Source organism: Alnus glutinosa, chromosome 14 (assembly GCF_958979055.1).
Source record: "Alnus glutinosa chromosome 14, dhAlnGlut1.1, whole genome shotgun sequence".
Lineage (NCBI taxonomy): Eukaryota > Viridiplantae > Streptophyta > Magnoliopsida > Fagales > Betulaceae > Alnus > Alnus glutinosa.
Window position 1 is genome coordinate 9,997,565 of NC_084899.1, and position 15,348 is coordinate 10,012,912.

The 15,348-nt window shown below is 33.7% G+C and overlaps 1 protein-coding gene across 1 annotated transcript; it reads right to left on the minus strand.

Annotated features, from left to right (window-relative positions):
• Nucleotides 1–429: 429 nt before the first annotated feature.
• On the minus strand, nt 430–1,407 carry LOC133857194 (uncharacterized). Its single transcript, XM_062292354.1, has one exon. It carries the CDS (start codon nt 1,321–1,323, stop codon nt 718–720), a length of 606 nt encoding a protein of 201 aa, XP_062148338.1. The 5' UTR covers nt 1,324–1,407; the 3' UTR covers nt 430–717.
• Between the last annotated feature and the right edge of the window lie 13,941 nt (nt 1,408–15,348).

Below are 15,348 nucleotides of genomic sequence, written 5' to 3' on the forward strand. Positions count from 1 at the left end.
AAATCCTGCAAGAACCAAAAAGATTGAAATACATAAATAAACAAAATCTTTAATTAAAAAAAAAGTGAAAGAAACCAAAACCTGGTATACAATTACGGCAGATGAACGGACGGATTAATGGACGGACGGCGTGCGTAGCTGACGACCTCAAACAACTCAAGAACACGAATACTACGAACGGCATAAACGGCGCACCGTCAAACCATTCGGCAACAGAATACGAACAACACAACCCAAAGGAAGAAAAAGAATCGTGTAACAGAGAAACAAGGGACGACGACGGCGAACTGCACTGAACACCGAATGAAGCAACGCCCAATATCCATGTTATCTAATTCTGAATGGAATCCATTCTGAATGGAATCTCTCAATGATCTCAATTTAATTTATATTTATATTTGAGGTTTAATTTTGGTGGAAATGATTGAATTAGGGTCCGCTTCAATGGCCGCCATGACATATATGATATATCAATTTTATATATCTATACAGACAGGTGTATTGTCTCATAGTTCCTCAAATCGAATTTCGGTCACCGGATTACAAAAAAAAAAATCCAAGTCCGCTCCGAATCATCAACTTGTCCAACCGGATCAGATCACAAAACATTTCGTTGTAATCTGACTCTTCAAGAACCAGAAAGCCGAGGAATCTGACGCCGCCGTCGCCGTCAGTTAACAGTCAGGCACAGAAGTTAAATCTATCAACGTACCCTAATCATTCCTCAGCTTTGGACATGACGGAGAGCCGGCTCGGCCTTGGCTGGAAGTTGGATCGCCTACGCTGCTGGTGCGAAGAGGGCCGAATCAAAGCCGCCAATGCTCGCTTCACCAAATCACCTTCGACGCCGCCAATCCTCACCAGCGAGTTCGTCATGGCCGATCGCCGCGCGTTCAGCCTGTTCGGCGAGTACGGCACCGCTGGCTGCGAGCCGAATCCCTTGTGTAAGCTGCACCTGAACGAGCCGGGGTGGGTGGTAGGCGAGCACATACAGGTTCTCTTCGAACCCTGCCCTTTCACGATCTGACCGCTGCTGCCACCGACGCCGCGGGGCGAAACGGAGATGGATCTGTTGGGGGAGGTTGAGCGGTCGATGGAAAATCGTACGGACGACGCGGAGGGAGAGGTTCCGCACAAGTTGATACGCGTAGGAGAAGTAGAGCGAGTGAAGAATCTGGAGGATCTGGAGGAGAAGGTCGAGGTGGAAGAGGCAAAGTACGAGGAAGAAGAAGAGCGTGAGTGAGACTGAGATCCGTATAATCTTCCGGAGGAGATTTCTCGGTTGATCTGTCCGCTTGACGATCTTCTAGAAGTTGCCGCCATTTTTGTTGCAGAAGAGAGAGAGAGGCTTTTTTCCTTATCTTTTTTCTTGTAAGCCGTGTTTGGCTGTGTAAATTGGCAAACCTAGCTTCACTCGAGCTATGTATTTATAGGGTTTTGAAGAAGGAAAAGGCAAGGAAACGAAGCGTGAGAAAGGCCGAGAGATTTCGCGATATTTTCCTTCAGGACATTTGTTTCACGGTTTTGCGATGATACCCCCTTCTATTCTCGTATTTATTTGTGGGTATGCTGGCACCTTCTTATTTATTGCATTTCGCCCGCCTATTTAGGCGGATTCCTTTCTTTTACTCCTTAAATACTTTATTTTGTTCCTTTCGTTGTATTTTCTTTCTACTTATCATTGATCAAGATGAAATAGAAGTCTATGCCTATATTAATATTAATTATTTGTTGATTACATTTTTTATAAAAAAAAAATTAATAGAAAATATTAGCAAAGTCAATAAAATTTAAAAATAAATAGAACCTATTATTACAAACTTTTATAAGATGTTCAACTCATAAAGGTTTTTGTTAGCATACAAAACTTAAAATGGAATCCTACGGCAGAACCGGCATTTGAGATTTGGAAAAATAAAATAGACAAAAAAAAAAAAATTAGGGAGACAAAATTAAAAATAAAAAAAAATGTAAGTGTAAAATTTTAATTTTCTTTTTAGAAAAAAAAAAAAAAAAAAAAAAAAAAAAAAAAAAACCTTAGGACCCCAAGCCCCAAACTAGCTCCACCCCTATATAAATTATAATATAGAGATATATAAGAAATTACCAATCGGAGAATATTTCTCTCTTATAGTGCACAAATCTAATGAACCCCATAATTGAGAAATAAATGAATTTAATAAAACACACAAAAACTAAACTAAATAAGTAATGTATTTGGAATGCATCAAGATAGAAAAACATTTAAAAAATAATCATAGCATTTTTTTTTTTTTTTTTGCTACACTGAACCTAGACAAAACATCTACATAATGCAAGAACGTGTGCTAAAAAAAAGCGAAAATTATTATTATTATTATTATTATTATTTTTAAAAAAATAGGAATATAATAGCAGAAATGCCGAAGAATAGGAATATAATATTAATAGAAAAAAAAAATTCAGTGCTTCCCGGCGGTTGCTAGAAAAGCGGTTTGGTTAGTTAAAACTGAAGGAAGGGTTAAGAAATTGGTTTTAATAGAAAGCTGTGGGCAGGTTCAAAATACAATTTGAATTTTGAACCTGTGTCTTCCATACGGGAGGCTTTTGGGGATTCTCAAAGGTTCTCTGCAGCTCTGCCACGTCCCGCTCTGTGCGTTATTAACACGCTCTTTGAATACCACGTACTAGAACAGCCCCGACCAGTTATTGTGGTAATAATTTCACACAGTTTATACGCAACTACAATAATTTATAGCTCAAACAGGTGTCGTTCTCCCATGGTTTCACATGCAAACCAGGGGCAGAGTGTCGCTGATTCTTTTGGGAATTTAATAAATAATAAATATTTTTTTTCCAACAAAGGATTTGATAAATAATTAACAGATTTTAAAGAGACGATTATGAATCTGCCTAATATTTTGGTGGAAGGAAGGACGGAAGGGCTCGTCTGGCACAACACAAAAATATTAATGTAATTAAAGTATTAAAATTTTATTCAAATTGAATATATAACAAGTATGGTTTTGTAAGTAAAGTAGATTGTTAATTCATTTTAAAATAATAATGACAAAAAAAAAAAGAAAGAGATATTGAATTGATGGTTCTAAATAATTTTCATAAATAAATCAAGAAAATGTCACGGTTTTAAAATTTTAAATGTGAGTTATTAATTTTTAATTCTGCGAATGATGGATGAAAGCATTTATATTGAACAGAAAAAAAAAAATATATATATATATATATATATATATATATATATATATATATATATATATTGTGTACTTTTATTCTTCAAATCATGTGGTGGGTATGATCTTATTAAGAGATATTGAATTGATGTTAGGTCCTTCTTAATTTGTACAGATGGCACACCTAAACTTAAAGTTGGGCGTGACAAGGTTGTATGTGGGTGGATTCCAATTTTGAGTAATTTCCTGGTTGAATTTCTAATAACAAAATTTTTTTATGGGCTTGTTGATGGCGGCGGAGTTAAAAGTTTAATTATAAGGAAGTTAGACGGTATAAAAAATAAAAATAAAAAAATTAGAACCCATCTTTTCAATTTTTTTTTTTTTTAAAGGTAGGTGTTTTATAACGGGTGACCATGGCTCGACTTATAACGGGTGACCAGAACCCATCTTAGTTCTGTTACTGTGCAATGGTATAAGAGATAAGTAGGTTTCAAACTCCTGAAAACACCTACCGGACAAATGACCAGATAAATGAGCTTCATCAGATTTGTTGATGCAGTTTTCAATTTGGCGGCGTGACAACATCGGAATCATCCCTTCGCCTGTTACCTACAAGACAACAAAGGTTTGCTGAGGGTTGACCGGCTGAGCCTCTTCCAACGATCAAGTCAATAAAGAGTCAATGAGAGTAAAAAGATGAGAAACCGAGTGATCTGAGATGCGCGCGATACCCCATTTGTTTATAATGATGGGTCATGGACTTCTAACGCCCTACTAAGCACGAGGCTCTATGTTGACATTTGATATAATTTCTGACGTAATTTGACTAGGCTGAAAAATACTGAAGATTCTAATAAAGATTAAGAATCTTGGTTATGCTCGACCTGTGCACATCTCGCTAGTACAATCCGAGCGTGTAGTTCGAGCACTATTCGACCAGTGCATAGTTCGGGTGCTGTGTATTCCAAAGATGCAACTGTTCAATTTGGGCACACATCTCGAGGGCCTCCTCCGGACCCACCTTGCCTATGAGATAATAATTTTCCAACAAGATTAATTCACGTTTACTATTTTAATTCCTAGCGATTTAGACAGGAAAATAAAGTTGATCGATCTGGTATCTATAAAAAAAATTAAAAAAATAAAATAAAAATAAAATAAAAAATTGATCGATCTGAATCCTACGTGGATTTTTGGCTTTTGTTATCAGCATGCCATATGCAGAGGGAGGGTGCTTAATTAAACGAAGGCCCTCAGCTGCTTTCCCGGACAAACTCTTGTGGAAGATTCGGAAATGTTCGTGCTAATCTGCTTTTTATTATGTAAGAACTACAAAACAAAGCGACACGTAGCATTTACGTGGTCTGACTGTAGCCCCACTAGGCGGCTTCACAGAGTGGCGTACGTGTAAATGTGCCAACCCAACTGATTGTCTCCAAATATGTTTTAACCAAATAATTGGAATAATAAATAAATAAACGTGTTGGGCACGCTACGATTTCTGAAACGAGAGCACAAGGTTTTCAATTTTTTTTTTTCTTTTTTTAATCGTACTAGTCCCTCTCATTCTCAACTGAAAGGTTGTATTGGTGGTTAGTTGGCAGGACCAATCACATATTTTAGTACTTAACATTCCCGAGAAAATAATGTACCCATAGGTTCCTCGACAGAACTTTAGAAATAATTTTCGTTGGCTGTTCCTCGTGTAATTAGTAATAAAATTATAAAAAAAAAAAAAAAAAAAAAAACTCCTGGCTGGAAGCACATTATCTTCTTGGTCTCTTGCAATAATTTTAATACTTATCCGTTGAAGGAATTTGTCCAATTAGCTTTTAAAAATTCTCACTCGAAGTGTTTTACATCATTGTCCATGGTTAAGCACTTTTGGGACAGCCGGATATAATGCTTGAATTGGTGCTCATCAGCAGGTAGCTAGTCCCGTCCCACAATTGGCTTGCAATTCTTTTAAGCTTAACTCACCTGTAGTTTATTTGCGTCACTCGGTTGAATGCTATTTTCATATTTTGCTTGGTGGTCCTCACAATATTCGTATTTACATATTTGGAACAATTTGATTTGATATTGCTTTTTACCCATAAAGTGACGCATCTAAAGACACTTTCAAAAATATTATTAAGATCCTTAAACGGAGCTCGTTCAAAGTCTGGCACACACTTTTGTTGGTCGATAAAAAAAAAAAAGGAAATTTTTTCTTATAATCTTTTATCTTTTATATTTTTGCAATTAAGTATTCAAATTTTAAAAAATGTCAATTTAGAGTATCTATTTTTTAATTTTTTTTTTTCAATTTCAACCATCCGTTAGATTTTTTCGTTAAATTCTGTCAAAATTCTTAAAATACCTCAATTTTTTAAGGAAAAAAAATAAAAAATAAAATTTGCAAGAATTTAGGTGTCGATCAGAATTTAACGAAATTTGCAAAAATACTCATGCCTGAATCTTTCAAAAATTTTATAATTTTCTCTTTTTTTTTTTTTTAAAAAAAAAAAAAAACAAACTGATGAGTATTTTGGAAATTTGACAGGATTTAATAAAAAATTCTAACAAATAGTTGAAATTGAAAAAAAAAAAAAAAAACTAGAAAGATGGATACTCTAAATTGAATTTTTTTTTAAAATTTGAATACTTTATTGTAAAAGTGGTAAAAAATTAGAAATTATAAATGAAGTTTTCACAAAAATAAAAAAAATAAAATGGTAGGAACACAAGAAGTTGGATTCTTGCCCAAATATAGTCCATCATTAAACGTACGCGATTGATGAGCATTGGTAATTATAAGGTCAACGGAGTTCAACCAACGCAAGATGAGAGCATTTCATTTATTACTTTTTTAGGCTATTTCAACAATTAGGTTGGAGACTTCACATAATTTGTGCATAGGCATAAATATATGGGCAGAGTTTAGTTCGTTAGACACCGGAGTATTAGTTGTGAAAAATTGTGAAAGAATACATAAGATTGCTAGGATAGGTGTATTGGGATGATCATAGTAATTAGCTCGTATTTTTAGGCCGGTAATGTGAGAGGTCTCAACTCAAAATTTATTTAGACAGATAATAAATTAACTCTATGACATTAACTGATTAAATTATTAGCAATTAAACAAATAATTACTATAAATTTTAAGCCAAAAGAGGTCAAATTTAGATAGTGAGAGCTTAATTTTTGTTATGGCATTTTAGTTGGGGGTATAAGAAGGTAGTAATTGTATGATGAACAAGGAGTATAAATTAAGGAAAAGTTCACTTACCTCATTCAAATTATCACCATATTTTCAATGTACTATCCAAGCTTTGGATTGCGTCAATATCTTTTCAAACTACTAAAAATTGCCAATGTCTATCTAATGACAAAAATATTCTTAATTAAAAAAATAAATTAAATTAAATATGACCCACGGGACACATGAGTGCCGTGGGTCTTCATCATATCCACATCATTGTCTTGGGTCTTTCAAATTTTTTTTTTTTTGAATTTATAAGGGTATTTTTATCTTTTTTAAAATTTGTTTAGAGTAATTTTTTTTAGGATAAATGAGAAATATTGACATAAAATTGTTTTCTGCCCGTTCATATACACTGTTTGTTAATTTTTTTTGTTTTCTTTTTTCAAAACAAAAATGTCAACACAAAGTATTTCTAAAAATACAAAAACAGTTTTCACTTTTATATCATATAAGAACATTTTTTTAAAAAAATAAAAAAACAAAGAATACGCCATAAAATACATTAACAAAGAGAGCCAAGCAACTCCTTCTATATTTCTATATAAAATTATTTTTTATAACAAAAAGAATAAATTAAGTCAAAGAAAAAAGACTACAGTTTTAGATTTTTTTTTTTTTATTTGACTTTGGGATGCTTACAAGACAAGGGAGAAATAGTAAAGACACAAATACTTAGTCTTAAAATTAATCAGACATTTAATTTATTGCTCAATTTTGTGGTCTACATCGTATATTATATAAATCTGAGTGTTCAAAATTAAAGATCATATATATATATATATATATATATATATATATATATATATATATATATTTTATTCCCAGCTTTTTGTATTTCAAGTGGGTAGTACATGTTTGTAATATTTAATTTTGAAGCTTACTACTAATAGCAAAGAAGAGGGACATAATAGCAACAGCAAGGAGCTTACAACTCAAGATGTTTAACCTAACCAGACAAGTTGGTTGGGTTAGTTAAAACGCGCTGATCCAACTGTTTTTATTAGGCTGTGGGCGGCGACCAATGTTTCAAACTTTTTCATCTCTCACAGTCACAGACTCACAGCCACTTGGGTTCCTCCACGTTACGCATTTTTGTATATTCACACACGCTCTTGACATTCCATTTCCACGTACCCGTGGGCCGTCTTCCGTGTGCCATCCAACTGGAAATTAAGCGTGACCGACCTGAACACCCTTGACACGTGTAATTGTGACAATGCTTTCATAAATTATGCAATAGGGATATTTTCTATGATAAATCCAAAGAAACGCATCATGTTTGCCCTCACGACTAAAATATATAGCCCAATGGATTGCTTCTTTGTTTTTTTTTTTTTTTGGGTTAATGTGTGTTTGCTTGAATTTTATGCACTAGTTACTTAAAAAATTGCTTAAATCTACGTATTTGTGGTTTTTTTTTTTTTTTTTCAAATGTCCCTTTTCCTTAAGATTGAGATTTTTTTTTTTCTTTTCGTAATTATTAATTTGATATATATTACTTATGATTAATAATATTACATTACCTCATTTAATAGAATTAGCAATAAATCAATTTTTAGAACTTTTAATAAAAAAAAAAATTAATTTCAAAATTATATGTCCCCCTAAATAAACATTTTGAGTTCGTCCCTGATTACAAGTAGTCTTAATTACATAATATATTAGTATTAAATGAACAAATTTAGCCTGCGGAATAAAACCATAAAAAAAAAAAAAAAAAAAAAAATACAAGATCCTACTTATGTATTGTAATGAAAATTACAGTCTATCTTTTGTAAAACCAACCAATTAAGGGCACAGGAGATGTATTATCATGCTTTGTAAGTTTGAAGTGTAGTAAAATCTAGAATTTGAATTCTCTCCATTTTAAATGGAATTGACGACCTTTAAAAGAAATCGTTAAATCTGGACCCTTGACTGGTTTTGTAAGAAATGTATTATAGTTTAGCTAAAGAATATAATTATTTCTAAGTCGTGCATATAATTATGAACCAAATCAATTTTTTTTTTTTTTTTTATTAGGTGAACCAAATCATTTATATTAACTAAAGAATACATATTGTGAATAAGCATGCGTGTATAGTAGTGCGAACACGGAGGAGACGTGGTCAATGGTGATTAATGGAAGTTACGGCTATAATCAAACTAAGTTGAGTTTAAGTTCATATTGTTTAATTTTTTATTTTTTTATTTTAATTTGAGCTGAGTTTGAGCTTATCATCGAACTAGATAATCTATTCAAGTTCTGTTTATTTATTTTCTTAACGAACTCGAACTTGTTTACGACCTACTCAATTTATTTAGTCATTTCATATATAAAATAAATGTCGCGATTGATTAATTTTTTAAAATTAATACTAATTATTAGTTACTTAATTATGGTTAAGATTTATTGTTTGAATAAAATTAGAGAAATTAACTCAAATCTTAAATAATCTAATCTCAATTTTATATGTTTATCTTATAGTATATTTATACATTCATATACACACAAATGCACTTATATTTATATTCAAACTTACAATTGCAATAATTCAACTTATATATATTACACTAGGAAGAACATTTTTTTTTTTAAATAAAAAAATACTTAACATGTTATCGTTACAAAGTTAAAAATAATATTATAAAAATAATATAAATAAAGTTATACGAGTTGAGCCGAACTAATACGAGCCTAAATTTTTTGTTCAAACTTTATTTATTTAATAAACAAACCAATCCCCAATCGAGTTAATCTGAATCGAACACTACCTTGTTATGTCTGCTAGTTTACGGCCTTGACCGAAGTCCTCAATCACCTCTCCGGCCGACTTGTTTTGGAAGATTCTGAAACGACCCAATGTGCGGCTTGAGGTGGCATGTCCAAGTGTCATCAAAACTGAATGTCTCCAAATGGGTATAATGAAATCATTAAAATAAGTAACGTGTTACGCGCACTACGACTTCTCAAACGAATCCACAAGACCACAAAAGGTTTTTGCAATCTTTTATTTGGCGGCAACGGATTGGTTTATCACAATCTATTTTATTAATAATCTCTCCTCCTCTTTGTTTTGTTTTTTGTTTTTTTTTTCCTCCTTTAATTAGTGTCTCTGTCAATTGATAATGTTTGGAGGGATACACTAAATAAACACCCATTTCATGATTAGATTTAAAATTAGTATAATACCCATTTCATGACTAGACTTAAAATTATTATATTTAACGGTGTACAAGATGTTACATTATTTAAAAAACGTGTTCAAATTAAAATTATATACAAATTTTAAATCCTAATCGTAAAATAAATATTATTATTTCCTGCGAGTGTATCCTAACCAGTTGGCATTGTTCTGGGTAATTAATTTCCTTTATTATATAATGGGGCATGGATAATACCTGAAACAAAAAATTTTGTTTTCTCCTTTCAAAATAAAAAATTAATAAAATTTCATAAAAAACAAAATTTTCTTTTATTTCACATTAAAAATTATATTTTTTTAAATAAATATTCTTAAAAGCGCCGGATTTAATGGTAGAATGAATCGGTGCATATCAACAACTAGATCGAGGCTTGTCTTCTTAATTAGGTTTAGTTTTAGTGAGTCCTTTGAAATATTCTTGTTTGATATTTTGGTGGGTCCCCACAATATATTATCCATTTTGTAGATATTTGTAAAATTTGATCTGATATTTTGCTTTCAAATAATAATATAGGAATAGGATAGTGAGACGGGTGTATTAAAGATCTTGAAACTGACTCTTCGTTGAAGTCTGAAGTTATTGCACACTTTTCCATTGGTCCAGACTCCAGAAGAACATAAAGGATTTGAGCTAATGCTAATCCAAAGATTCTGATATTTGTTATAGATAAATATATTACTTAACATGATATTTTTTTTTTGTTAAGGATTTAGGTTGGAGACTAGAAACTCTTCACATTTGCTGCATGCACATGGGTCGAGTGAATGACTGGTTTTATATTCTAAATGGGATGATGAAAATAATATATTAAAGTATAATGAAAAAAATTAATCATAATAAAAAAGAAAAAACGTTGATCAATTATAAATATAAAAATAATTAAGCTCAATACAGTTCATAAGAATTAGTCAAGCTTAAAAGACTACAATTGGAAATTTCATTTATCTCATTTTGGGGCGCTTATAAAATAATGAGAAAATTACGAAGAAATTATGTTTAGAATATCATATTATCATATCCACTCGAAAAAATAAAATAAAATAAAAATTGAACATCAAATATGTTTTTTCAAGATTTTAAATTGATCCTACCTTAAGTATTTTAAGTGGGTCCCACCTATTTTTAATGGTTCATTATGAGCCTTACTCCTCTAGAAAGGGTTACTTTGAAAACTTAACAAAAGTTTAACTACTCTTACAATAAATAATAAACAAAAAATAAAAACACGCCCACGTTATTATTATGAAATTTCAGTGGGCTAATCTTGTCTGGTTGGTGAGAACTTAATTCAAAACTTGACAAAAAAAAAAAAATGTTACTTTAACCAATGGAAAATGATTTTTCTATATCACATTACCTTACATCAATCCTACACTAAGATATATAGGGTGTGAGACCCATGCATGTGGGTCCCATATACATGGGTCTCACACCCAATGTGTCTTAGTGTATGATTGATGACTGATGTGATTTAGGAATAACAAATCACATTGGTTAATAGGGTAAATACTTTTGCACAACAAAAGTATGCACAACCATATGCATGGGTCTCACCCATGTGTCCGGTTGTGCACAAGTTGTGTACACTTTTGTCATGCATGGATCACTCCTCTAACCAATAACCATATCTACGTCTGTATCAGATGTAGCGGTGGCATGACGCATTTTTGGAATGATGATATTGATTTGGAAATCAAAAATTATTTTGTTTGACATATTAGTGTGGTGATAAAAGAGTGTGGACGAGACTTTAAATGAAAATTGACAGGGTTTTATGACAACCGAAAAACAGCTCGGAGAGGGGAAGGGTGGAGTCTATTACACCATCTTCAAACTTTTTCTCTGTTACCTTGGTTGTGTGTAGGTGATTTCAATGAGATCATGGAACTTTCTGAAAAGTATGGTGCTGCTTTACGGCCTGATAGACAAATGGAAGCTTTCAGAAAAACTTTGGAGGACTGCCAACTTAGTGATCTGCGTTTTATTAGGTCCAAATTTACCTGGTGCAATAATAGAGAGGACGATTATTTTACAAAGGAACGGCTCGACTGGACTATGGCTAATTTGGATTGGTGCTAGAAATTTGGGGAGATGGATGTTTTTGTTCTAGGAGTTAGAAGCTCGGATCATTGTCCTTTATTACTTAATATTGGAGCTTATAGGGTTGAAGACACCCGAATGATTGAGACTTTTAAATTTGAAGTCAGTGGGATGGTCAATGATGCATGTTCTTCAATAGTTAAAGATGCTTGGGAAGGTAGGGAGTATGAGGGGGACCCACTTGATATTCTTTTGAGTAAACTCGAACAATGTAAGAAACAGTTGATGATATGGAGCAAAAATAATGGTAAAAGAAAGCGGGATGCCTAGCTTAAAAAGAAAACAAAGCGGATAGAGAAACTGCAAAGTCGGGTGGAGCCAAAATGGTGGGTGAGATTAAGGAAAATCAAGTGGAGATCGATGATATGTTAGAAAGAGAAGACTTCAAATGGAAACAACGGGCAAATGTGCATGGTCACAGAATGGTGACTGGAATACTAAGTTTTTTCATATGTATACCAGTCTAAGAAAAAAAGCTAATCATATATGTGAGGTTACTAATGACAAAGGGATTCATTGCACAAGTCCAATTGATATTAGTAGCGCTTTTCTGGATTACTATTGGTCTCTTTTTTCATCGTATGAACCAACAGTAGTGGATTATTGCCTCAAGGTATTGGAGTAGAGAGTTACATCAGAAATGAATGCTCGACTTGCTTGGGACTTTACTAAGGAAGAAGTTTGTGTTGCTATTGCACAAATGTCGCCATTCAAATCTCCAAGTCCGGATGGTTTTGGCCTGTGTTTCTTTTAGAAATATTGGCCACTGATTGGTGATGAGGTATGTCAAGTTGTCCTTTTTAGTTGAATTATGGAATTTCTAATGAAACTATCAATTGCACCAATATTGTGCTCATTCCCAAGAAAAAAAATATCGTCTTAGGCTACGGATTTTAGACCAATCAATTTATGTAAAGTGGTTTACAAAATAATGTCTAAAGTTTTAGCCAATAGACTGAAGAGAGTTCTACCTCGTATTATTTCTCCTAACCAAAGTGCTTTTGTTGCGGAGCGTCATATCACTGATAATATTCCAGTTGCCTATGAGACTTTACATACAATGCACGCCAATATGAAAGGGAAAGAAGGCTTTATGGTTTTGAAACATGATTTGAGTAAAGGTTATGATCGAGTTGAATGAAGCTTTCTGGTAGGGGTTATGAGCAGGTTGGGCTTAAATAGCAGATGCATCAGCTTAGTTTTGAAGTGTGTCAGTTCAGTTTCGTATTCAGTCTTGATTAATGGGGAGCCTCATGGACATATTACTCCAACTTGTCGTATTCGAAAAGGTGATCCCTTGTCTCCTTATTTATTTATAATGTGTGCGGAGGCCCTTAGTGCTATGTTACAAAATGCTGAAAGAAGATGCAAGCTTACAGGTGTCCCTATTTCTAGAGGTAGGGTGGGGCTCAATCACCTGTATTTTGTTGACGATAGTCTACTTTTCTGCAAGGAAAATATCAAGGAATGGGCCAATCTTCAAAAAGTGCTGAATAGATATGACTATATGAGCAAGCTTTAGGGACACGGCTCAATAAAGAGAAAACTTCCATATTCTTTAGTTGCAATACAAAGGCTGATGTTAAAAGACAGATTTTGTTAGATGCGGGAATACATGCAACTAATTGTTTTGAAAAATGCTTGGGTTTGCCTACAATGGTTGGTTGGTCTCTGAGGATGGCGTTTATGTATGTCAAAGAACAAATCTGGAGTCGAGTAAATAATTGGAAGAACAAATTCTTACCATAAGCAAGTAAGGAAATCCTTTTGAAAGCTGTGGCTCAAGCCATCCCTACTTATACTATGAGCATCTTCTTGCTCCCAAAGACTTTACTTCATGAGGTAAATGCCATGATGCAGAGGTATTGATGGGGTCATAATGAGAGGTCTTGAAAAGCCATTGGATTAAATGAGAGAAAATGGGTGTCTCTAAAAGTAAAGGTGGAATGGGCTTCTGTGATCTGGAAAGCTTTAACAAAGCATTGTTGGCTAAGCAATGTTGGCATATCCTTTAGAACCCTAATTCTCTATCTGCTGAGATCTTAAAAACAAAGCACTTCCAGCAAGAAACATTCCTCGATGCTAAGCTGGGTCACCAACTGTCTTATGTTTGGAGGAGTATATGGTCTGCGAAAGAACTACTTAAGGCGGGCCTAGTATGGAGAGTTAGGAATGGAGATAAAATTCCGATACAGAAGGATAAATGGCTTCCCCCAAATGTGGCATATAATGATCTAATTCCTAGAGTCAGCTTGAGTAACGACGCCAGGGTAACAAAACTCATTAATTGGGATTATAAATGGTGGAAGGTGAATATACTTCATGAGTTATTCGAGGTGGATAATGCACTTATTATATAAGCCAAATTCCTATTGGTTCCATTCATAACAGTGATAGGCAAATTTGGAGTTCCACGACAAATGATGAGTTTACAGTGAGAAGCACCTACCATTTACAGAAAGAGATTCTAGCAATTGATAAAGGCAAATGTTCATGTACTGGCCAGCACAGTCTATTATGGAAAAAGATCAAATGCCCCTCATGTGGTGAATGTTTTATTTTTTTTGTTGAGGTCATGCCATAATTTTTTGGCTACTAAAGCTAATCTTTTTAGGAGGAAAATAAGTGAGGATCCTTTATTCCCGTTATGCAGTGTAGAGGTAGAGACTACGGGGCATGTTCTATGGGGTTGTCCAGCAGCAAAGGCTATATGGAGCATGCGTGGGAGGAAGATTCAAAAAAGAAGTATTGGGGACGAGGATTTTGTTTTTATTGTAGAATAGTTTAATTGACATCTAGACAGTGACGATATGGAACTCTTGGCGGTCTTCGACGGAATACAATGGTATTAAGGCGATCTATTAGTTATTGTTCCACAGTGGTGAGTAAAGCAACTAAATCTTTGCAGGCTTTTCGAAGTACCAATGCTCAGCATTATTCAGTGAGAGTAGCGGTAAGCTCTAGGAACACCAACTTGCAAGTCTCTTTGAATGGATCTTCAAGGTCAATTGGGATGCGGCCGTGGATAAAGATAATAGAAAAATGGGTATTGGTGTTATAGTTAGAGATGGAAAGGGAGACGTGTTGGCAATACTGTCAGTGCCCAAAGACTATATCATTACACCTGATATTGCAAAAACCACAGCGGCTTTGCGAGCTTCAAATTTCTCCAGAGAATTGGGGCTACAAAGCGTGGTTTTGGAAGGTTATGCCCTCCAAGTAGTGTAAGTGTTGCGCAAAGATGGAACATAATTGAGGACACTAGAGAGGCCTTGAATGGTTTGCACAAATGGAAGATCAACCATGTACAACAAAAGCTTAATGGAGCGGCCCATCGTCTTGCGAATGAAACTTTATCCATGCTAGAAGAACAGATTCTTATAAAGGAATTCTCACATTGTATTTATGATATTATCTATCTTGAGCGTTGTGCTTGATTCATTTTTTTTTTTTTTTATATAAGGTTCGCTCGGTTCAATTCAATTCAAAAAAAAAAAACCACATCCACAAAATTAATTAATGAACTGCCCTTCAAAGGGCTCTGCCGCTGGGGATTTTTTTTAACCAAAAGGAACACTTGCAGTGGTTTATTTAAAATTTATATCTAAAATAGCTAATTAAAACTTATTTTTTCACTTTAAT